This window comes from Scyliorhinus torazame, chromosome 2, assembly GCF_047496885.1.
Source record: "Scyliorhinus torazame isolate Kashiwa2021f chromosome 2, sScyTor2.1, whole genome shotgun sequence".
Taxonomy (NCBI): Eukaryota; Metazoa; Chordata; class Chondrichthyes; order Carcharhiniformes; family Scyliorhinidae; genus Scyliorhinus; species Scyliorhinus torazame.
In genome coordinates, this window is record NC_092708.1 from 118,327,024 (window position 1) to 118,352,692 (window position 25,669).

A 25,669-nucleotide genomic window follows, 5' to 3' on the forward strand; every position below is an offset into this window, starting at 1 on the left:
AATCTGACCGTTACAAACAGCAAGGGGAAGATCAGTATTCCTCAGTGTGAACTGAGGATTTGATTACAGATTTTAGGACCAAAAGCAGTGTGTAAATTCACTTTCACAATTTCTTAGGATTTGATCGCCAAAGCATAAAATGTCCAGAAATATGATTAAACAACTGATTACAGAGCACGAGCTAACTATTTGTCATAAACTAAATGCATTGTAAAAGCGAGAAACTTCCTCAAAGGATTGTATGCCGAATAAAGTTTTCATTAAAATTTAAGAATATCCATCCAAATTGAATGACAATTAAGATATAAATCATCAATCAAAAATTATTAATTATAAAGATCCTGATAGTCATCCAATCCACAAAATATGCGTAAGTACTTTATTTATATTGTAGTTTATTGGCAGCTTGGGTTGGTAGTTGAGCAACAGTTTCCTCTGGGAAAGTTGGGCATTCTTCTATTTTACTGCTGTGTTATCCTTTTTAAGTCTCCTCTTCAAATTCTGTAGCTTTAATCTGACATTCATTTCCTGATAAGATCAGTTTTGCTTTCTGTAATCTCGAATGTGTTCCCATATTATTGGAAACAAAAATACATTTTTCACTGATGTATGCAGATCTTTTGGAATGTCAATTTTACAAAGGTTACAAATATATTGTCATGAAATTGTAGGAGTAAGACTTAATCTAATCAATCAGTTTCTGTGTACTTTGTAGTATTTTTCAATAAGCAAATGCAGCTTATTCCATTATTTGGTTTTCCATGACTCGCTTCTTATTTAAAATGCAGTTATTACAGTCTCGAGCTTTGGTCTTGAGAAAATGTTCATTTCAAAATGATTTAGTGTAAAGGTTTTGGATTTGATGATTGTATGTAAAACTGTCAACAAAGTGACATGGGGGGCAAGCACACCTGCAGAGATTATTTCAATCTTGGGTGTTGCGTTTTAGGTTTTGTGCTTGAACAACGTTGGACCCCTACCATGTCAGACTGCTTTCAGATTAATAGATTGTCCAGTGTATAAGTGATTTCTGTGAAAGGATGTGCATCTTCTGTGTCTCAGTGTGATTATTTTTGAAAAAAAGCTTTCATTTTTTTAAAGGAGCACAAAAGCTATAATTGGCATGCTTTGTAAGGAAGTGTCAGTGTGTGAGAGATCGGAATCACTGTGAATTCTTTTTAAGCATTTCTTCCCCTCTGCACCACCGCCTCCACAGTGGGGTCATGCAGATCACTAGCTTCTCCTGAAATGGCCATTTTCTCTGGCAGGTGCATTATACCCTGTGTTTTCAGATTGTTTTTCCATTCTGAATGGATGGCAGGTTGATTGCTCTGGCTGCATTCTGAGAGAAAGGGCTGACAAATGCAGCAGAGCTTGCTCAAAAGACAGTGATTACTGTTTTCCTTTGCAGCTGATTGAAGCCCTTGAAAGGAAAGATTTTAACTTCCCCCATTTGGTTGAAAGTATGAGCATATCTGCAGGATATTGAAATTGTTCATGTTATTAACCCATTTCTGTAAACTTGTCAGAATGGTAGGCAGATTCAATTTCCATCTACCGTTAAATTTGCACATATGATTATCATTTCGATAAAGCACAAGTTAACATCATAGTGTGCATTTCACTGTTATTTTTCTAAGCTCTATTACTTGCAGGCTTAATTATATTTTATTGTCTGCCTAAATGTGTTTGTTGTGAAAGATATGAAAATGTAGCGATTAGTGTGGCTTGGCAGCTGTTATGGCCTACAAGATGTATTTTATTCAGTTTTCAGCCTGAATGCTTGCCTTTAACTCCCCTGGTGGGCCAGTAATTACACAGTCTTGCTGTCAGAGATGTGATTGGAAGCATTCAGGCAGAAAACTTTGTGCCATCCCAGTGCCACCTTGTAGTGGAGAACACAATCCCAGCAGTACCATCTGTTCTTTGTTGTCTAGTCATCTGGCCTGGCTGCTGAGACCTGATCTCGGCAGCTGGTTCCCATCCTCTGACCAGCCTATCTCATGTGGTAGAACAGTTAAAACAACTAAACTTGTACTTGGGTTTCTTGAAGGAAAGGGAAGTTTCCTGCTGTCCTGTTACTGCCAGATGACCTGACATAAGCTGTGACCTTTTACAAACTAGCCTCAGGATTAGAATGAAAGAGCAAAACAGAATGAACTGGATCTTTAATACATATGTCTAGAATATGCAGATTTTCAAATTTAAGCACAAAAATGCAATGAGGTCGGGAAAGCTAAAAACATCTGAAACTAGTATTGTTGGTGGCCAAGATATATTCTGCCCCATGGGCATTAGCTGCTTTTTTGGCCAGTCCACTATTAAGTGCTTTTCAATAACTCCACATACTTTACTGGTTCTGATCAATTGCATAATCTCTGCCACCAAGAAGAACAAACGCAACAAAATTATGGGAGCACTTTCACTTCAAATTGCACACCATCACAGTTGAACATATAATTGCTTCATTTTGACTGGATCAAATTCCTGAAATTCCCTATCAAATGCAATTGTGAGAGCACCATCAACACAAGAACTGCAGCAGTTTGAGGAAAAGAACCACCCGCCATCTTTTCAGTGCAGCTAGGGCTGGGCAATAAAGCTTTACCTGTCACGCACCTGCAAGGGCATATTTTTAAACAATTCCAGAAAGAATTTAGACTTTCCTCTCTCCAACTTACCAGGCCAATGTTGTAAACTTTGAGTCCAACCATTAGTTGCAAGCTAGACTAGCCCTAAGGGGCTGGATTTTCCTAATCACTAAAGAGGCTTGGACTGGATGCTGTTAAACACTCTGCTGATGTTACCCAGAAGTTACCTTTGGAACACCGGTTCTTAGTGGTGTATATTTTCAATTTGGTACACTGTGAGAAAAGATTTGCAAACCAGGGAGGAATGGTCCAGTCGTTTTGTGATCAATTAATAAAGAATATTTATTGACTTAAAAGAAAAATATATGACAAGAAGGATTATAATACACTACAATAGTTCAACTGATGGCTACGAACACTCAGTATTATAGGAAGTTACCCTTTTGTTCCCAAATACCTGAACTCTGAGGTGCTCCTTGTTCCCAAACAACATCCAATGTTATGAAATTTATGAGATAAATCCAGCAGATAATTACCAATAGAGGTTATTTGTCCTAGTTTGGGGAAGCCATCTTCAGTTTCAGCGAAGAATAATCTTCTCAGTTCGAGTATCGGCTTTTAACCAGCCGCCCTTTAGCAATAATTTGTTTTCAGGGGAGACTGTTTTCTGCAGCTGGGTGCGGCTATGACGGTAGCTGCCTCTCCCGTATGCCCTTCTCCAGTTACTGCGCTATGAATATATCATTCTTTCCCTTGATCTCACCCACTCTGGGCCCGGCTTTTAGCATATAAGTGCCAATTCCCCTATCTCTCCACTTTGAAGTTACCTCTTCTACATCCTATTATTTTCCCCATGTCACATACGTAAACACTTGCTTTTTTCATTGGTATGCTAATTCGTATATCAAAACCCCTTCAGACAACTGCCCATATCAATTCCCCTTTTTATTTTTTACGCCAATTTCATTTTTTAATCTTAATTCTCCCCAATTCTTAACAGTGCTCAGTTTATTAGACCGGGGATTCCTGCCAGCAAGCTAATGTCTAGAAAACGCTGGCAGGAAGATCCAGGTGGTACTTCAGCACCCAAAGAGACTGGAGCAATAGTAAAGTAGTGACAGAGCCTCAAAGACTGAACCAACACGTTGACTGCAGACCAAACCCTTCAGAAGATGAAGGTGGGGGGAGAGGAGAGGAGGACGAACATAATCTGAGGCTAACCCCTCCACTAACCCACCTTCTGCCATGCTAGAGCTGTTGGAGAGAGTTTAAACTAATGTGGCAGGGGGATGGGAACCGATGCAGGACGTTGGAAGGTAGTAAAACAGGGACAGAAACAAAAGGCAGTAAGGGGGAAAGTGTAAGGCAGAGAAGCCATTGTCAAAAATCAAAAAGGGTGACTGTACAAGGTACAGTGACTGAGGGGAGCTCAGTGAATGGGACCAGGAATACTAAAATGAATAAAATGGGAAGCGAAAACATTAATGGTAAGCGACGCGGCAGGTTGTTACATGAAGATATGGGTTCAACGACAAGGACAATTAGGGAGAAAGGTTAAGAGGAAATATAACTTAGGAGAGGTTACTGATCGAAATGTTAAGATTCAGAACAGAGGTAAAAAATCCAACATAAGTGTACTTTACCTGAATGCTCGTAGTATTTGGAATAAGGTAAGTGAATGACTATGATTTAGTGGCCATTACTGAAACATGGTTAAATGATGGTCACGACTGGGAGTTAAATATCCGAGGGTATCAAACTATTCGGAAGGACAGAGTGGATGGTAAGGGAGGTGGTGTAGCTCTGTTATTTAAGGATGACATCCGGGCAACAGTAAGGGATGACATCGGTGCTATGGAGGATAAGGTTGAATTCATTTGGGTGGAAATCAGGAATAGTAAGGCGAAAAAGTCACTGATAGGAGTAGTCTATAGGCCACCAAATAGTAACATTATGGTGGGGCAGGCAATAAACAAAGAAATAACCGATGCATGTAGAAATGGTACAGCAGTTATCATGGGGGATTTTAATCTACATGTCGATTGGTTTAACCAGGTCGGTCAAGGCTGCCTTGAGGAGGAGTTTATAGAATGTATCCGCGATAGTTTCCTGGAACAGTATGTAATGGAACCTACGAGGGAACAAGCGGTCCTAGACCTGGTCCTGTGTAATGAGACAGGATTGATTCAGGATCTCATAGTTAGGGATCCTCTCGGAAGGAGCGATCACAATATGGTGGAATTTAAAATACAGATGGAGGGTGAGAAGATAAAATCAAGCACTAGTGTTTTGTGCTTAAACAAAGGAGATTACAATGGGATGAGAGAAGAACTAGCTAAGGTAGACTGGGAGCAAAGACTTCATGGTGAAATAGTTGAGGAACAGTGGAGAACCTTCCAAGCGATTTTTCACAGTGCTCAGCATAGGTTTATACCAACAAAAAGGAAGGGCGGTAGAAAGAGGGAAAACCGACCGTGGATATCTAAGGAAATAAGGGAGAGTATCAAATTGAAGGAAAAAGCATACAAAGTAGCAAAGATTAGTGGGAGACTAGCGGACTGGAAAATCTTTAGGGGGCAACAGAAAGCTACTAAAAAAGCTATAAAGAAGAGTATGAGAGTAAACTTGCCCAGAATATAAAAACAGATAGTAAAAGTTTCTACAAATATATAAAACAAAAAAGAGTGGCTAAGGTAAATATTGGTCCTTTAGAGGATGACAAGGGAGATTTAATAATGGAAGATGAGGAAATGGCTGAGGAACTGAACAGGTCTTTTGGGTCGGTCTTCACAGTGGAAGACACAAATAACATGCCAGTGACTGATGGAAATGAGGCTATGACAGGTGAGGACCTTGAGAGGATTGTTATCACCAAGGAGGTAGTGATGGGCAAGCTAATGGGGCTGAAGGTAAACAAGTCTCCTGGCCCTGATGGAATGCATCCCAGAGTGCTAAAAGAGATGGCTAGGGAAATTGCAAATGCACTAGTGATAATTTACCAAAATTCACTCGACTCTGGGGTTGTCCCGGCGGATTGGAAATTAGCAAACGTGACACCACTGTTTAAAAAAGGAGGTAGGCAGAAAGCGGGTAATTATAGGCCAGTGAGCTTAACTTTGGTAGTAGGGAAGATCATGGAATCTGTCATCAAGGAAGAAATAGCGCGGCATCTGGATGGAAATTGTCCCATTGGGCAGACGCAGCATGGGTTCATAAAGGGCAGGTCATGCCTAACTAATTTAGTGGAATTTTTTGAGGACATTACCAGTGCGGTAGATAACAGGGAGCCAATGGATGTGGTATATCTGGATTTCCAGAAAGCCTTTGACAAGGTGCCACACAAAAGGCTGCTGCATAAGATAAAGATGCATGGCATTAAGGGGAAAGTAGTAGCATGGATAGAGGATTGGTTAATTAATAGAAAGCAAAGAGTGGGGATTAATGGGTGTTTCTCTGGTTGGCAATCAGTAGCTAGTGGTGTCCCTCAGGGATCAGTGTTGGGCCCACAACTGTTCACAATTTACATAGATGATTTGTAGTTGGGGACCAAGGGCAATGTGTCCAAGTTTGCAGACGACACTAAGATAAGTGGTAAAGCAAAAAGTGCAGAGGATACTGGAAGTCTGCAGAGGGATTTGGATAGGCTAGGTGAATGGGCGAGGGTCTGGCCGATGGAATACAAATGTTGACAAATGTGAGGTTATCCATTTTGGTAGGAATAACAGCAATAGGGATTATTATTTAAATGATAAAATATTAAAACATGCTGCTGTGCAGAGAGACCTGGGTGTGCTAGTGCATGAGTCGCAAAAAGTTGGTTTACAGGTGCAACAGGTGATTAAGAAGGCAAATGGAATTTTGTCCTTCATTGCTAGAGGGATGGAGTTTAAGACTAGGGAGGTTATGCTGCAATTGTATAAGGTGTTAGTGAGGCCACACCTGGAGTATTGTGTTCAGTTTTGGTCTCCTTACTTGAGAAAGGACATACTGGCACTGGAGGGTGTGCAGAGGAGCTTCACTAGGTTAATCCCAGAGCTGAAGGGGTTGGATTACGAGGAGAGGTTGAGTAGACTGGGACTGTACTCGTTGGAATTTAGAAGGATGAGGGGGGATCTTATAGAAACATATAAGATTATGAAGGGAATAGATAGGATAGATGCGGGCAGGTTGTTTCCACTGGCGGGTGAAAGCAGAACTAGGGGGCATAGCCTCAAAATAAGGGGAAGTAGATTTAGGACTGAGTTTAGGAGGAACTTCTTCATCCAAAGGGTTGTGAATCTATGGAATTCCTTGCCCAGTGAAGCAGTAGAGGCTCCTTCATTAAATGTTTTTAAGATAAAGATAGATAGTTTTTTGAAGAATAAAGGGATTAAGGGTTATGGTGTTCGGGCCGGAAAGTGGAGCTGAGTCCACAAAAGATCAGCCATGATCTCATTGAATGGTGGAGCAGGCTCGAGGGGCCAGATGGCCTACTCCTGCTTCTAGTTCTTATGTTCTTATGTCCTTATGGCCCTAGGAAGCAGCACCAGTAGAACAATTGCCACCCTCTTTTGGATGATTATATGTTTTATTTGAGTTCAGTTTGTGCAGTTTTTTTCGAGGCCATAAGACATAGGAGCAGAATTGGGCCATTCGGCCCATTGAGTCTAATCTGCTATTCAATCATGGCTGATATGTTTCTCATCCCCATTTTCCTGCCTTCTCCCCATAACACCTGATCCCCTTATTAATCAAGAACCTATCTACCTATGTCTTAAAGATGCTCAGTTATTTGGGCTCCACAGCCTTCTGCGGCAAAGAGTTTCTCAGATTCACCACCCTCCTCATCGAGTTTTAAAGGATCGTCCCTTCACCGGAGGCCGTGCCCTCGGGTTCTCGTTTTTCCTATTAGTGGAAACATCCTCTCCATGCACGGTAGCATTGTGGATAGCACAATTGCTTCACAGGTCCAGGGTCCCAGGTACGATTCCGGCTTGGGTCACTGTCTGTGCGGAGTCTCCACATCCTCCCCGTGTGTGCGTGGGTTTCCTCCGGGTGCTCCGGTTTCCTCCCACAGTCCAAAGATGTGCAGGTTAGGTGGATTGGCCATGATAAATTGCCCTTAGTGTCCAAAATTGCCCTTAGTGTTGGGTGGGGTTACTGGGTTATGGGGACAGGGTGGAGGTGTTGACCTTGGGTAGGGTGCTCTTTCCAAGAGCCGGTGTAGACTCGATGGGCCGATTGGTCTCCTTCTGCACTGTAAATTCTATGATAATCTATGTTCACTCTATCCACGCCTCAGTATCCTGTTAGTTTCAATGCAGAAGTGAGTGATGCAAATTTAAGAAGGTAAATAATGTTCAATTATGGGTTGTTGGTAAAGGTTTTGCATTTATCTTTCCACTGTTTATTTTTATAACCCATAATGTAAAGTAGAAATAATATTTCTCAACCTTGATTCCTGTTCTAACAAAATTGGTATTTGTATTATCACCCTACGCCATTCTCTCTTGTAGTCTTCCCGTTGTGTTCTCTATTATCCAGAATTATATGACCTGTTTTTAGACCGGTATCAGAACTGGATCATGTGGCCTAATCATATGACAATGTTTCACAACTAACTGAGTGTTGGCTTGACTCAGTGGCAATTGTCTTCTCTCTGAGTCAGGAGGTTGTGGGTTCAAATCTCATTGCAGAAAGTGAGAGGCTCTATAGCACAGTGGTTAGCACAGTTGTTTCACAGCTCCAGGGTCCCAGGTTCGATTCCTGGCTTGGGTCACTGTCTGTGCGGAGTCTGCACATTCTCCCCGTGTCTGTGTGGGTTTCCTCTGGGTACTCCGGTTTCCTCCCACGGTCTAAAGATGTGCGGGTTAGGTGGATTGAACATGGTAAATTGCCCTTAGGTTAGGTGGGGTTACTGGGTTACAGGGATAGGGTGGCCGTGTGGGCTTAAGTAGGGTGCTCTTTCCAAGGGCCGGTGCAGACTCGATGGGCCGAATGGTCTCCTGCACTGTAAATTCTATGATAATTGGAAAACAACTTGAATATGTTATCTAGTTTAATATGCTCGTGCAATACAAAGGAATGCAATGTTGTTAGAGGTGATGTTTTTCTGTTAGATAATAAGGCGTGATCTTCCTGTTAATTGAGATGTAAAAGTTTGCAAGGCACTGTCAAAGAAAACTTTTGTAATCTTGAGAACTTGAAAGGTTCGACATAATTGTAAATGTATTGTCTTCTATTCGTCAGTGGTGCTCAAAATATACTTGTGTTGATGCAGCTCTAGATTTTAAATCCTAGGTGTCATTTCATTAGAATTTCATTATTCCTAACCACTTTGATTTCAAAATTTACGCTTTTGGATGTTATGATATTGGATCTGTAATGGAAGTATAGTCTTTAGTTATGCAGGATATTCTCACCAGCGGCTTCTTTGTTTTGATTGCATATCTGTGACAATAAAGATTACTTTAACTTTACGTTTTTATTAATTTGTGGCCCAACATTTTGATTTTCACATAAACTGGATATGACTTTTAGGGTGGCACTGTGGTTAGCACTGCTGCCTCCCAACTCTCGGGTCCAATTTGGGCCTCGGGTGACATAGAACATAGAACATTACAGCGCAGTACAGGCCCTTCGGCCCTTGATGTTGCGTCGACCTGTGAAACCACCCTAAAGCCCATCTACACTATTCCCTTATCGTCCATATGTCTATCCAATGACCATTTGAATGCCCTTAGTGTTGGCGAGTCCACTACTGTTGCAGGCAGGGCATTCCACACCCTTCCTACTCTCTGAGTAAAGAACCTACCTCTGACATCTGTCTTATACCTATCTCCCCTCAATTTAAAGCTATGTCCTCTCATGCTAGACATCACCATCCGAGGAAAAAGGCTCTCACTGTCCACCCTATCTAATCCTCTGATCATCTTGTATGCCTCAATTAAGTCACCTCTCAACCTTCTCTCTAACGAAAACAGCCTCAAGTCCCTCAGCCTTTCCTCATAAGATCTTCCCTCCATACCAGGCAACATTCTGGTATGACCTGTTTTTAGACCGGTATCAGAACTGGATCATGTGGTCTAATCATATGACAATGTTTCACAACTAACTGAGTGTTGGCTTGACTCAGTGGCAATTGTCTTCTCTCTGAGTCAGGAGGTTGTGGGTTCAAATCTCATTGCAGAAAGTGAGAGGCTCTATAGCACAGTGGTTAGCACAGTTGTTTCACAGCTCCAGGGTCCCAGGTTCGATTCCTGGCTTGGGTCACTGTCTGTGCGGAGTCTGCACATTCTCCCCGTGTCTGTGTGGGTTTCCTCTGGGTGCTCTGGTTTCCTCCCACGGTCTAAAGATGTGCGGGTTAGGTGGATTGAACATGGTAAATTGCCCTTAGGTTAGGTGGGGTTACTGGGTTACAGGGATAGGGTGGCCGTGTGGGCTTAAGTAGGGTGCTCTTTCCAAGGGCCGGTGCAGACTCGATGGGCCGAATGGTCTCCTGCACTGTAAATTCTATGATAATTGGAAAACAACTTGAATATGTTATCTAGTTTAATATGCTCGTGCAATACAAAGGAATGCGATGGTGTTAGAGGTGATGTTTTTCTGCTGAGATAATAATTTTGTTAGAACAGGAATCAAGGTTGAGAAATATTATTTCTAATTTACATTATGGGTTATAAAAATATGGGTTTCCTCTGGATGCTCCGGTTTCCTCCCACGGTCTAAAGATGTGCGGGTTAGGTGGATTGGCCATTCTGAATTGCCCCGAGTATCCAAAAAGGTTAGATGGGGTTACTGAGTTAAAGGGATATGGTGGAGGTGTGGGTTTAACTAGTGTACTCTTTCCAAGGGCCGGTGCAGACTCCTTGGCCTCCTTTTGCACTGTAAATTCTATGATTCTGTGATATTCCTGAAAAATAGAAGTAATCTGTTGCAGATAAAGAACAAAGAACAAAGAAAAGTACAGCACACAATAGGCCCTTTGGCCCTCCAAGACTGCGCCGACCATGCTGCCCGTCTAAACTAAAATCTTCTACACTTCCTGGGTCCGTATCCGTAGTCCCATCCTATTCATGTATTTGTCAAGGTGCCCCTTAAATGTCACTATCATCCCTGCTTCCACCACCACCTCCAGCGAGTTTCAGGGACCCACTACGCTCTGTGTAAAAACTTGCCTCGTACATCTCCTCTAAATCTTGTCCCTCGCACCTTAAACCTATGCCCCCTAATGATTGACCCCTCTACACTGCGAAAACGCCTCTGACTATCCACTCTGTCTATGCCCCTCATATTTTGTAGACCTCTATCAGGTCACCCCTCAACCTCTGTCGCTCCAGTGAGAACAAGCTGAGTTTATTCAACTGCTCCTCATAGCTAATGCCCTCCATAGCAGGCAACATCCTGGTAAATCTCTTCTGCACCCTCTCTAAAGCATCCACATCCTTCTGGTAGTGTGGCGACAAGAATTGAACACTATACTCCAAGTATGGCCTAACTAAGGTTCTATACAGCTACAACATGACTTGCCAATTCTTATACTAAATGCCCCAGCCAATGAAGGCAAGCATGCCGTATGCCTTCTTACCTACCTTCTCCACCTGTGTTGCACCTTTCAGTGACCTGTGGACCTGTACACCTAGATCTCTCTGACTTTCAATACTCTTGCGGGTTCTACCATTCACTGTATATTCCCTACCTGCATTAGACCTTCCAAAATGCATTACCTCACATTTGGCCGGATTAAACTCCATCTGCCATCTCTCCGCCCAAGTCTCCAAACGATCTAAATCCTGCTGTATCCTCTGACAGTCCTCATCGCTATCTGCAATTCCACCAACCTTTGTGTCATCTGAAAACTTACTAACCAGACCAGTTACATTTTCCTCCAAATCATTTATATATACTATGAACAGCAAAGGTCCCAGCACTGATCCCTGTGGAACACCACTAGTCACAGCCCTCCAATTAGAACAGCATCCTTCCATTGCTACTCTCTGCCTTCTATGACCTAGCCAGTTCTGTATCCGTCTTGCCAGCTCACCCCTGATCCCGTGTGACTTCACCTTTTGTACCAGTCTACCATGAAGGACCTTGTCAAAGGCCTTAGTGAAGTCCATATGGACAACATCCACCGCCCTACCTGCATCAATCATCTTTGTGACCTCTTCGAAAAACTCTATCAAGTTAGTGAGACACAACCTCCCCTTCACAAAACCATGCTGCCTCTCACTAATACGTCTATTTGCTTCCAAATGGGAGTAGATCCTGTCTCTCCAGTAATTTCCCTACCACTGAAGTAAGACTCACCGGCCTGTAATTCCCTGGAAAATCCTTGCTACCCTTCTTAAACAAAGGAACAACATTGGCTATTCTCCAGTCCTCCGGGACATCACCTGAAGACAGTGAGGATCCAAAGATTTCTGTCAAGGCCTCAGCAATTTCCTCTCTAGCCTCCTTTAGTATTCTGGGGTACATCCCATCAGGTTCCGGGGACTTATCTACCGTAATGTTTTTCAAGACGCCCGACACCTCGACTTTTTGGATCTCAATGTGACCCAGGCTATCTACACACCCTTCTCCAGACTCAACATCCACCAATTCCTTCTCTTTGGTGAATACTGATGCAAAGTATTCATTTAGTACCTCGCCCATTTCCTCTGACTCCACACATAGATTCCCTTGCCTATCCTTCAGTGGGCCAAACCTTTCCCTGGCTACCCTCTTGCTTTTTATGTACATGTAGAAAGTTGTGGGATTTTCCTTAACCCTATTTGCCAATGACTTTTCGTGACCCCTTCTAGCCCTCCTGACTCCTTGCTTAAATTCCTTCCTACTTGTGTTGATGCAGCTGTTGATGTTTTACATTAGCTGGCAATAGACCTCTCTTACATATGTACGTGTGAGCATACAAATTAGGAGCAGGAGCACTTGGCCCTTCGAGGCTGCTCCATCATTCAATAAGATCATGACTGATCTGATTCTAACCTCAACCCACGTTTCTGCCTACCATCGATAACTTTTCACCCTTTGTTAATCAAGAAGTTATCTAGCTCTGCCTGAAAATATTTAAAGGCTCTTCTTCCAATGCTTTTCATGGAAGAGTGTTCAAAGACTCACGACCCTCAGAAAAAATTATTTGAATTTCTGTCTTAAATGAGCAACCCCTTATATTTTTAAACAGTGACCCCTAGTTCTAGATTATCCCACAAGAGGAAATATCCTCTCCACATCCATCCTTTCAAGATCCCTCAGAATCTTAAAGGTTTCAATCAAGTCACCTCTTACGCTTCGAAACTCCAGTGGATACAAATCTAATTTGTCCAACCTTCCCTCATAAGACAGCATGTCCACTCCTGGCATTATTTTTTTTATATTCGTTCAGTGTCGCTGGCGGAGCCAGCATTTATTGCACTTAACAGTCAATCACATTGCTGTGGATCTGGAGTCACATGTAGGCCAGACCAGGGAAGGACGACAGATTTCCTTCCCTAAAGGGCAGTAGTGAACCAGATGGGTTTTTACGACAATCGACAATGTCACTGTGTAGACTTTTAACCAGATTTTTATTGAATTCAGATTTCACCATGGTGGGATTCAAACCCGGGTTCCCAGAGCATGACTCTGGGTCTCTGGATTACTGGTCCAGCGATAATACCACTGCACCACTGTCTCCCTAGGCTAGTAATCCTTTCTAAATTGCTTCCAATGCATTTATATCTTTCCTTAAATAAGGAGAACTATACTGTTCACAATATAGAATATTTTGTATATTTATCATTAGAGTTTCTCACAATTCCTTTTGAGGAACAGCATTAGGCTGGACTATTTATTTCCAGTGAGGCTCAGTGGGAAATCAGATTATTGCATGGTTAATTTGTTCAGGATTTTTGCTAATTGATTTGTAACTGAAATATAAAATATTTTTTCTATTTCAATCTTTTACTCAATAAACCGTTACATTCAAGTATATTTCTGAACATAAAACAACTGGAACCACAGCACTATTAAAAACGTTCCTGCTTTTTAACTTTTAAGACGATGACCATAGCATTTCTAAAGAGCTCCTTTCACCTGTTTGTATGTTGAAATATTGCTGAAGAAAGCATGATGTGATAATAACTGCTGCTCTTCCAGTATTGAACTGACTGGAAATACAAGGATTATTGGGGGCTTTATTTTAGGTCTACATTGAAATGTGCCTTGTATCTTTAAGTTAACTAGCTTTATGTTAATTATCTTCTTTCTGTGCGCAATTGCCAAATAGAATGATTGATTGATATTGTTTGCCCACTACTTTGGTATTGGTTTTAGTTGATGGTGCAGCTTCAGTAATTCATGTCGTCAGTGCTCAGAATTTCAAGATATGACATACAAAAGTTTGAATGTTTTCTGTATTATTCTGTTTTAAATAGTAAGGGTTGGAAAATGCGTTTTTTTTTTGCTGAGAATACTTTAAGTGGAATTTTTAAGTATATTGTGAATATTTACTTTTCTAAAATTCAAATATATTTGTAATAATCCTATGGTGTTACAGCTTGTAAGCACTGAGCAAAGTAAAAAGCAGGTACATGTCAGTACCTCTGACAATAGTAATGTCAGGAAATGATTGTCGTGCCATTTTCAAGATAGAAGCCATTAGTTAGTTCTTGACATTGATGTCCTGAAGATTGCAAGCAGCAATTCAGACAACTGCTGTAAAATAAGTTTTCTTCATCTTTAGTAATGAGTAACATCTCTTCAGATAGTTAAAGTCAACATGTTAACAGCTTAATAGAAAGACTTAATAATTTATTGATAATGAAGACTTTTATAACATGCAAATATTATAATTAAATGTAAGGTGTTTCAGGATATCTGTAAGGATACAACTTAAGTTTTATAAACTGTTATTTTGCAGCTGAAGAGGAGGAGGAAGATATTGTACCCAAGCAAGCAATTGAACCAGAACCAGAGCAAATACAGAAAGAAGAAGTTAATGAAGGTATTTTGGGGTGAAAATCTATTCTGAAAAGGTTTAAATAATCCAATTTCAATGTCACACTTTATGTATTATTATCTTATATTTACCTTTGTCAACAGTAAATGTTTTACACTGGGATAACCATTTATCAGGTTGAGCATCCCTTATCCAAAATTCCGAAATAAGCACTTTATTTCAACGTGACACCATGAGTGGGAAATCTCACAAGGCTCGGGGAAGGTTCCCGGGCGAAGCGCAGGCTCCAACGTGCCGCACATGCGCAGGCTCCAACGTGCCGCACATGCGCAGGCCCCAACGTGCCGCACATGCGCAGGCCCCAACGTGCCGCACATGCGCAGGCCCCAACGTGCCGCACATGCGCAGGCCCCAACGTGCCGCACATGCGCAGGCCCCAACGTGCCGCACATGCGCAGGCCCCAACGTGCCGCACATGCGCAGGCCCCAACGTGCCGCACATGCGCAGGCCCCAACGTGCCGCACATGCGCAGGCCCCAACGTTCCGCACATGCGCAGGCCCCAACGTTCCGCACATGCGCAGGCCCCAACGTGCCGCACATGCGCAGGCCCCAACGTGCCGCACAAGCGCAGGCCCCAACGTGCCGCACACGCGCAGGCCCCAACGTGCCGCACACGCGCAGGCCCCAACGTGCCGCACACGCGCAGGCCCCAACGTGCCGCACACGCGCAGGCCCCAACGTGCCGCACACGCGCAGGCCCCAACGTGCCGCACACGCGCAGGCCCCAACGTGCCGCACACGCGCAGGCCCCAACGTGCCGCACACGCGCAGGCCCCAACGTGCCGCACACGCGCAGGCCCCAACGTGCCGCACACGCGCAGGCCCCAACGTGCCGCACACGCGCAGGCCCCAACGTGCCGCACACGCGCAGGCCCCAACGTGCCGCACAGGCGCAGGCCCCAACGTGCCGCACACGCGCAGGCCCCAACGTTCCGCACACGCGCAGGTCCCAATGTGCCGCACATGCGCAGGCCCCAACGTGCCGCACACGCGCAGGCCCCAACGTGCCGCACATGCGCAGGCCCCAACGTGCCGCACATGCGCAGGCCCCAACGTGCCGCACATGCGCAGGCCCCAACGTGCCGCACATGCGCAGGCCCCAACGTGCCGCACATGCGCAGGCCCCAACGTGCCGCACATGCGCAGGCCCCAACGTGCCGCACATGCGCAGGCCCCAACGTGCCGCACATGCGCAGGCCCCAACGTGCCGCACATGCGCAGGCCCCAACGTGCCGCACATGCGCAGGCCCCAACGTGCCGCACATGCGCAGGCCCCAACGTGCCGCACATGCGCAGGCCCCAACGTGCCGCACATGCGCAGGCCCCAACGTGCCGCACATGCGCAGGCCCCAACGTGCCGCACATGCGCAGGCCCCAACGTGCCGCACATGCGCAGGCCCCAACGTGCCGCACATGCGCAGGCCCCAACGTGCCGCACATGCGCAGGCCCCAACGTGCCGCACATGCGCAGGCCCCAACGTGCCGCACATGCGCAGGCCCCAACGTGCCGCACATGCGCAGGCCCCAACGTGCCGCACATGCGCAGGCCCCAACGTGCCGCACATGCGCAGGCCCCAACGTGCCGCACATGCGCAGGCCCCAACGTGCCGCACATGCGCAGGCCCCAACGTGCCGCACATGCGCAGGCCCCAACGTGCCGCACATGCGCAGGCCCCAACGCGCCGCACATGCGCAGCCCCAACGCGTCGCACATGCGCAGGCCCCAACGCGCCGCACATGCATATTATCACATTATAATCCAAAAAATTCCAAAATCTGATACACACTCAGGGCCCCAAGCATTTCGGGTAAGGTTTGCTCAACTTGTAATGTTTTGTTTCAACAACAATTATTTCTATTGATATTGTGGCCTTAACAATGAAACATTCCACATCACTTCACAAGAGCATTATAAAAATAACAAAGTATGGCACTGAGCCACATGAGGCAATATTGGGCCAGATAACCAAAAGCTTGATTAAAGAGGATGTTTTCAAGGAGGATCTTAAAGGAGGAAAGCAAGGCAGAGAGGCATAAGGAACAAATTTAGTAAGCTCAGAGAAGGAGGCAAAAGAGGGGGAGGTGTGGCGTTGCTAGTCAAGAGCAGTATTACGGTGGCGGAGAGGATGCTGGATGGGGACTCTTCTTCCGAGGTAGTATGGGCTGAAGTTAGAAACAGGAAAGGAGAGGTCACCCTGTTGGGAGTTTTTTATAGGCCTCCTAATAGTTCTAGGGATGTAGAGGAAAGGATGGCGAAGATGATTCTGGATAAGAGCGAAAGTAACAGGGTAGTTATTATGGGAGACTTTAACTTTCCAAATATTGACTGGAAAAGATATAGTTCGAGTACAATAGATGGGTCGTTTTTTGTACAGTGTGTGCAGGAGGGTTTCCTGAAACAATATGTTGACAGGCCAACAAGAGGCGAGGCCACGTTGGATTTGGTTTTGGGTAATGAACCAGGCCAGGTGTTGGATTTGGAGGTAGGAGAGCACTTTGGGGACAGTGACCACAATTCGGTGACGTTTACGTTAATGATGGAAAGGGATAAGTATACACCGCAGGGCAAGAGTTATAGCTGGGGGAAGGGCAATTATGGTGCCATTAGACGTGACTTGGGGGGGGATAAGGTGGAGAAGTAGGCTGCAAGTGTTGGGCACACTGGATAAGTGGGGCTTGTTCAAGGGTCAGCTACTGCGTGTTCTTGATAAGTATGTACCGGTCAGGCAGGGAGGAAGGCGTCGAGCGAGGGAACCGTGGTTTACCAAGGAAGTGGAATCTCTTGTTAAGAGGAAGAAGGAGGCCTATGTGAAGATGAGGTGTGAAGTTTCAGTTGGGGCGATGGATAGTTACAAGGTAGCGAGGAAGGATCTAAAGAGAGAGCTAAGACGAGCAAGGAGGGGACATGAGAAGTATTTGGCAGGAAGGATCAAGGAAAACCCAAAAGCTTTCTATAGGTATGTCAGGAATAAGCGAATGACTAGGGAGAGAGTAGGACCAGTCAAGTACAGGGATGGGAAATTGTGTGTGGAGTCTGAAGAGATGGGCGAGATACTAAATGAATATTTTTCGTCAGTATTCACTCAGGAAAAAGATAATGTTGTGGAGGAGAATGCTGAGCCCCAGGCTAATAGAATAGATGGCATTGAGGTACGTAGGGAAGAGGTGTTGGCAATTCTGGACAGGCTGAAAATATATAAGTCCCCGGGACCTGATGGGATTTATCCTAGGATTCTCTGGGAGGCCAGGGAAGAGATTGCTGGACCTTTGGCTTTGATTTTTATGTCATCATTGGCTACAGGAATAGTGCCAGAGGACTGGAGGACAGCAAATGTGGTCCCTTTGTTCAAAAAGGGGAGCAGAGACAACCCCGGCAACTATAGACCGGTGAGCCTCACGTCTGTAGTGGGTAAAGTCTTGGAGGGGATTATAAGAGACAAGATTTATAATCATCTGGATAGGAATAATATGGTCAGGGATAGTCAGCATGGCTTTGTGAAGGGTAGGTCATGCCTCACAAACCTTATTGAGTTCTTTGAGAAGGTGACTGAACAAGTAGATGAGGGTAGAGCAGTTGATGTGGTGTATATGGATTTCAGCAAAGCGTTTGATAAGGTTCCCCACGGTAGGCTATTGCAGAAAATACGGAGGCTGGGGATTGAGGGTGATTTAGAGATGTGGATCAGAAATTGGCTAGCTGAAAGAAGACAGAGGGTGGTGGTTGATGGGAAATGTTCAGAATGGAGTACAGTCACAAGTGGAGTACCACAAGGATCTGTTCTGGGGCTGTTGCTGTTTGTCATTTTTATCAATGACCTAGAGGAAGGCGCAGAAGGGTGGGTGAGTAAATTTGCAGACGATACTAAAGTCGGTGGTGTTGTCGATAGTGTGGAAGGATGTAGCAGGTTACAGAGGGATATAGATAAGCTGCAGAGCTGGGCTGAGAGGTGGCAAATGGAGTTTAATGTAGAGAAGTGTGAGGTGATTCACTTTGGAAGGAATAACAGGAATGCGGAATATTTGGCTAATGGTAAAGTTCTTGAAAGTGTGGATGAGCAGAGGGATCTAGGTGTCCATGTACATAGATCCCTGAAAGTTGCCACCCAGGTTGATAGGGTTGTGAAGAAGGCCTATGGAGTATTGGCCTTTATTGGTAGAGGGATTGAGTTCCGGAGTCGGGAGGTCATGTTGCAGCTGTACAGAACTCTGGTACGGCCGCATTTGGAGTATTGCGTACAGTTCTGGTCACCGCATTATAGGAAGGACGTGGAGGCTTTGGAGCGGGTGCAGAGGAGATTTACCAGGATGTTGCCTGGTATGGAGGGAAAATCTTATGAGGAAAGGCTGATGGACTTGAGGTTGTTTTCGTTGGAGAGAAGAAGGTTAAGAGGAGACTTAATAGAGGCATACAAAATGATCAGGGGGTTGGATAGGGTGGACAGTGAGAGCCTTCTCCCGCGGATGGAAATGGCTGGCACGAGGGGGCATAACTTTAAACTGAGGGGTAATAGATATAGGACAGAGGTCAGAGGTAGGTTCTTTACGCAAAGAGTAGTGAGGCCGTGGAATGCCCTACCTGCTACAGTAGTGAACTCGCCAACATTGAGGGCATTTAAAAGTTTATTGGATAAACATATGGATGATAATGGCATAGTGTAGGTTAGATGGCTTTTGTTTCGGTGCAACATCGTGGGCCGAAGGGCCTGTACTGCGCTGTATTGTTCTATGTTCTATGTTCTAAGAGCTTGGGGCCTTGGCAACTGAAGGCCGCCAATGGTGAAGCAATACTAATTCTGAATCCATAAAAGGACAGAATTGGAGGGTGCAGATATCTCTCAAGGTTGTGGGCTTGGAGGAGGTTACAGAGGTAAGAAGAGGCAAGCCCATGGGGAATTTAAAAACAACGGTGATGATCTTAAAGTCAGGGTGTTGCTTGAATTGGAGCAACATGGGTCAGCAAGCCCACGATGAGTCAGCGGTAGGGGAGTGGGACTTGATGCGAGCTCAGACATGGCAAGAGAGTTTTGGATGACCTCAAAACAATCGTGAATAGAATGTGAGACCAGTCAGGATTGTATTGTTCTAAAGGTAACAATTGCATGAATGAGGCATTCAGCAGCTAATGAACTGAGACAGGGTGAAGTCGAGCAATGTTGTGACGGTGAAAATAGGCTGTCTTAGTAATAATACGAATATGAGATTATGAGCTCATCTGGATCAAATATGACCCCAAGGCTGTGAACAAACTGGCTTAATCTCATACAATTGCCAGGGAGAAGGATGGAGTCAGTAACTAGGGAGAGTGATGGAGTCAGTAACTAGGGAATGGAGATTGGAGTGGCGGCTTAAAACAATGTCTTCAGTCTTCCCAATATTTAATTGTTAAGCAACCCGATTATATGGCACCTGTCCAGAGAGGTAGTGATAAGGTAGGGTTGAGAGTTGTCAGCATACGTGTGAAAATGAATGCTGTGCTTTTGGATGATGTCCCCGAGGGCAGCATGTATATGCGAAATATGAGAAACAGAGGATAAATATTTGGTGGGCGAGCTTAATTTAAAATCATGACCATATACTTTTCAGTGACCATTCAGTATATTCTTTAAGTTGTACAAAATTGCAGAACTCTATTACTATATTGTTTAATTGTTTACATTTACTTTCAGTATACCCAGAATCTCCTTGAGGTCAAAACTGACTTCAAGATGAGTTGCCTAGCATTGGAAATTTGGAACCAAGTAGACCCACGATTATTAGTCTGGTAGTTCTGTGCCTGCAAAAGGCACAATACTCTGGGAAATATGATGTAGGACAGAGATCCAAATCTTCCAGCTTAGCTCCAATGTACCTTGAAAGCCGTTGTTATAATGGAGAGGATTTGCCTGTTCCCTGTCTGACTCAAAGCTCTGGATTGAATTAAGTCAGGTATACAAGTAAGTTGCTTGGTAGTATAGAAATAGAGAATTGCTGAGAAAAGGGACATGATCTCTAAGCTTTTCATTGGGATCCCTCTAATTCCATGAACTATAAGTTTGACTTTATTGGCAAGCTCATAAATAGGGCCTGAACCATTTGCTTACCGTACAAGCTTGGTGCTGAAATAGGACACATGAAAGCCATCCTTCGGGGTAATAGAATCATAGAAATTACAGTGCAGAAGGAGGCCATTCGGCCCATCGAGTCTGCACCGGCTCTTGGAAAGAGCACCCTACCCAAGGTCCACACCTCCATCCTATCCCCATAACACAGTAGGCCCACCCAACACTGGCTACCCTGAACAGATCAGTGATTGTTGTATGTCATGCAAATTCATGAATTGGCCTAAGGCCGCCATTTCAGGTCCGGAAAAGTACCCAGTGTACCTCAGATTATCCGGAAAGGGATAGGTGCCTCCAAATTTGAGCACCAGGTGAAGCCAGCTGTTTCACGGTGTTACTAGAATCATAGAATTCCTACAATGCAGAAGGAGGCCATTTAGCCCTTCGAGTCTGCACCGATCCACCGAAAGAACACCCTACCTAGGCCCATTCCCCCAATCTATCCCCGTAACCACCATGTGGATATTGATGCTTTTAGGATGTAGTGACTGACATTGAATGCAGTATTCTATCTGATTCAGTGAATGCAAAGCCTTGCATAACTTTTGTAGACTTCCAATCATGTTGGCACTACTTCAATGCAGGTTATAGTGGATGTTGTGCTTGTTATCTAGTTTGAATAATATTTGAAGAAGAAACTTTTTTTCTACCCTAAGATCTCCTTACCCAGGTCCTTATTTTCCTCTCTTCATCATGTAGGCTTGAGTTGTGCTTGGGGTGCTTCCATGGTTGCCAACAGACCCTTGGGATCAAGTCCAAATTCCACACGTATAAACTTGGATAGTGCATATTGGTAGACTTGGATTTGGAAGGGAATCACAATTGAATCTGATCACCTGTTCCCCTGAGATCCACATATGCACTTCTGCAGCAAAAGCAATAGGGGTAGCCGACAGGAGTGGCCATCTTGTGCTGGCCTTTTAACCAAGTGTCAGTTTGGCTCAGTGGTATTACTCTTGCAAGTGTGTCAGAAGGTTGTAGCTTCAGAGTACCTCCAAATACTTGGCTTAATTTCATTCAGTACTGAGGGTGTAAAAAAAAAGATGTATTTAATTTAGTGCCTTTCACAACCTCAGGATGAACCAAAGTGCTTCTTGAGATAATTAAATACTTTTGAGCTGCAATCCCTATTCTACCGAAGGATAACTGGAAATTTGTACACAATGTGATAATGAGCAGATGATCTGTTTTAGTGATGTTGGTTGAAAGATAGGATTAAGGGTGCTTTTTTGGAGGCGACATTAGACCAAGGCCCATGGTGGTTCAGGTGGGTGTAAAGATCCTTGGCACTATTCAAAAAAGAACAGAAGAGTTTTCTGTCTGTCAACATGGGAAAGCAAGGGCAGCACAGTAGCGCTGTAGTTAGCACTGCTGCCTCACGGCGCCGAGGTCCCAGGTTCGATCCCGGCTCTGGGTCACTGTCCATGTGGAGTTTGCACATTCTCCCCGTGTTTGCGTGGGTTTCGCCCCACAACCCAAAGATGTGCAGGCTAGGTGGATTGGCCACGCTAAATTGCCCCTTAATTGGAAAAAATGGATTGGGTACTCTAAATTTTTTTTAAAACATGGAAAGCAGACTAACTGGCGATTTACCTCATTGCTATTTACCTTTTATTTCATTTCCTACCCACATATCGAATAACTACACTTTAAACATAATTAACTGTGAAGCCCTGAGATATCCTGAGGCCGTGAAAAGCATTGTACAAGTTTTTTTTCCTTCTTTATCTGCCTCCTTCTTCAGCTCAGGGACTGGTGCTGATTGGTTTGGTTCTACTGTTGTCTTATCCAAGATGAACTAACATGAAAATTAGGGGCTGACCCTGAGACAACCTCAGATTGTATGGGTCAGTACCACACCATGTGTACGTTTTCTGCAATGAAGATTCTAAAGCATTAATCCTTGCTTTGCCCTATTATATGTCGAGGATATTTTAGATCATAGGTAAACTAATTCCTTGATCAAAAAGGTAGAATAAAATTAATTTCATATGCCTATAGTTTTTTTCCTGAATGCGGAAAATGTTTTTGTTTAAAAAATGCTGCTGACCTTTCTTTTCCGTCGAGTCTTTGAGTTTCAAATGTCAGCAAGAAATTGCAGTAGATTCTGTGGTCAATGCTTAAATGGACAATTCCAACTAATGGCCTATTCGATGCATCTTGAAAGGAAACCAGATTGAATTGGTGCTAACGTTAAGATGCTAAATACCTTCCTAAATTAAATAATGTTTAAAATAACAAGATCTAAAATAAGAAAGATTTGCTTACCTCAATTTGCAGGTGCACTACGTGAACTTACAGAAGAGGAAAAACAGCAGATACTTCACTCTGATGAATTCCTCACATTCTTTGATCACAGCACCAGAATAATTGAACGGGCTCTTGCAGAACATAAAGATCTCTTTTTTGATTACAGTGGCAAGGATTTAGAAGAAAAAGAAGGGTACTATTTACATAACTATTACTGTATTTATTGCAGCAGAACTGTTTCTGAACAACTGAACAACATTTCTGACTTGCATTTTGTTTCTTAACAGTGAACTCCAAGGTGGAACTAAACTTTCTCTCAATAGGCAGTTTTTTGATGAACGCTGGTCAAAACATCGTGTTGTTACATGCATGGACTGGTCACCTCAGGTAGTTTTGTTTCTATGCTAGGGCATTCTTTTCCCTCTCTTTCAAATTGTGTAGGGTGTTTAATAAAAGTGCTGTGTTTTTTGATAAATAATATTAAGGCAATAATTGCAGAAATTTGAATTTTTATTCTGTCTGTAGACTAAAATGTCAATGGGATGTGTTATGGGCTTATTATACTAACTCTCTCCTTTGCATTGACACTGAGCAGTTCTGAATGTGTAATAATACCAATATAAAATTACGTTTTCAGGATCAAAGAAGTCATTCGGCAGTAATTATGAACTTGGAGCACTCTTTAAAACCTCAGTTACACTTCATTCAACAAGGTGTGACTTTTTCAAGGGTTTCTATACCGAAACTGTGTGCAAAAATTGAACTTTTAACAGCGCATCCACTGAAATGTGTGGAATCTGCATTGAACTGCACGTGTGCGAACTCTAGTAGTTGCTGCCAGAGAAGCAATGGTGGCAAACACTGATAGTTTCACTGCCATTATTTCAGCAAAATGTACTTGCTTTACCCAATTTCAGGTCATTTATATATTATATAAATACAAAACAGCAAAGGTCTTAACAGTGAACGGTGATACTACTTTTTATGTATCCAACACACTCCACTTCTCAACTCCAGACACGCGCACACAGGCACACGCACACACAGGCGCACACTCAAACACACTAAAAGATATTGGTTAATTTGTGTTCTTTAGTTACAAGCTTACTACCTACAGTGTCACATTCCTCATAATATGGTATGTCTTGAATATCAAGAGACTCCTTTGTGGACTTCCGGGTGCGGCGATGACCAGCTAAGTCGCACGTTTTGGCACCTCCCTTTTTAACGGACTTTTGGGCTCTTATCGGGAGCCCCAACGGCAATTTTCGAAGGCTAAACCCACTGTGAGGCGACATAGAAGGGAGTCCCCCCAGATGTGAATGGACAGAAGAGATAATAGTGGCCAGATTGCGGAGGATCCTCTGGAGCAGCGGCAAAGAAGGGAAGTGAGAAGCAAGATGGCGGCGGAGGGAGGCCAGTTGGTATGGGGCCTGGAACAGCAGGAGTTCCTCCGGCGATGTGTGGAGGAGCTCAAGAAGGAGGTGCTGGCGCCGATGCTGCAGGCGATTGAGGGGTTAAAGGAGGCGCAGAAGACCCAAGAGATGGAGCTCCGTGGAGTGAAGGCAAAAGCTGCCGAAATGAGGACGAGATACAGGGCTTGGTGGTGAAGACGGAGACGCACGAGGCACTGCATAAGAGGTGTATGGAGAGACTGGAAGCCCTGGAAAATAGCTCGAGGAGGAAGAACTTAAGAATCTTGGGTCTTCCCGAAGGGGCAGAGGGAGCGGACGTTGGGGCGTATGTGAGCACGATGCTCCATACCTTAATGGGAGCTGAGGCCCCGACGGGCCCCCTGGAAGTGGAGGGAGCGTATCGAGTCCTCGTGAGAAGACCAAAGGCAGGAGAAATACCTCGAGCAATAGTGGTGAGGTTCCACCGCTACAAGGACAGGGAGATGGTCCTGAGATGGGCGAAAAAGACACGGAGCAGCAGGTGGGAGAACGCGGTGATCCGCGTGTATCAGGATTGGAGTGCGGAGGTGGCGAGAAGGAGGGCGAGTTTCAATCGGGCCAAGGCGGTGCTCCACAAGAGGAAAGTGAAATTCGGAATGTTGCAGCCGGCAAGACACCAGGGTAAACACCACTACTTCGAGACGGCAGAGGAGGCATGGACATTTATTGAAGAGGAGAAGTTGGACTAGATTTGAGAAAGAGTTTTTGAAATGAAGTAGCGAGGTGGTGGCAAGGGACTGTGAATCAGATGGGGGAAAATTTTCTTTCCCCTCGAAGGGGGGGCACACGAAGAAATGTGGGCGCCGGTGGGGAAGGGAAGGGGGAAGGAGAGAGGGAGCTGCGCCATCAGGGGTGGGGCCGAGAGGGAAGCGCGGGCTTTGTTCCCGCGCTATGGATATTTTGAGGGTGGATAGGCAATATGCGGAGGCTCCAGATGAAGGGCTATACAGGGAAAGACGGAGATTGCACACGGACTTTGACTTGTTGACCATGGGTAAGGTGGAGGCACAATGGAGGAAGGCACAGGGAGTGCAGTATGAATATGGAGAGAAGGCGAGCCGGCTGCTGGCCCAACAACTTAGGAAGAGGGGGGCGGCGAGAGAGATCGGAGGGGTTAGAGACGAGGAGAGAAAGATGGAACGGGGAGCGGAGAGGGTGAACGGGGTGTTTAAGGTATTTTACGAGAGGCTATATAAGGCTCAACCCCCGGAAGGGAAAGAGGGAATGATGCGTTTCCTAGACCAGCTGGAGTTCCCGAAGGTTGAGGAACAGGAGATGACAGGACTGGGAGCGCAGA

General features: G+C 44.5%; 1 protein-coding gene across 2 annotated transcripts in view; it reads left to right on the forward strand.

Annotated features, from left to right (window-relative positions):
* The window catches only part of LOC140391400 (cytoplasmic dynein 1 intermediate chain 2-like), a 135,340-nt gene that overhangs the window by 69,742 nt on the left and 39,929 nt on the right, over positions 1–25,669 (forward strand). For both annotated transcript variants that reach the window (XM_072475943.1, XM_072475948.1), the window contains 3 exons: positions 14,470–14,553; positions 22,949–23,111; positions 23,206–23,305. In XM_072475943.1, coding sequence (XP_072332044.1) covers positions 14,470–14,553; positions 22,949–23,111; positions 23,206–23,305 — 347 coding nt within the window. The remainder of the gene's footprint in view (positions 1–14,469; positions 14,554–22,948; positions 23,112–23,205; positions 23,306–25,669) is intronic.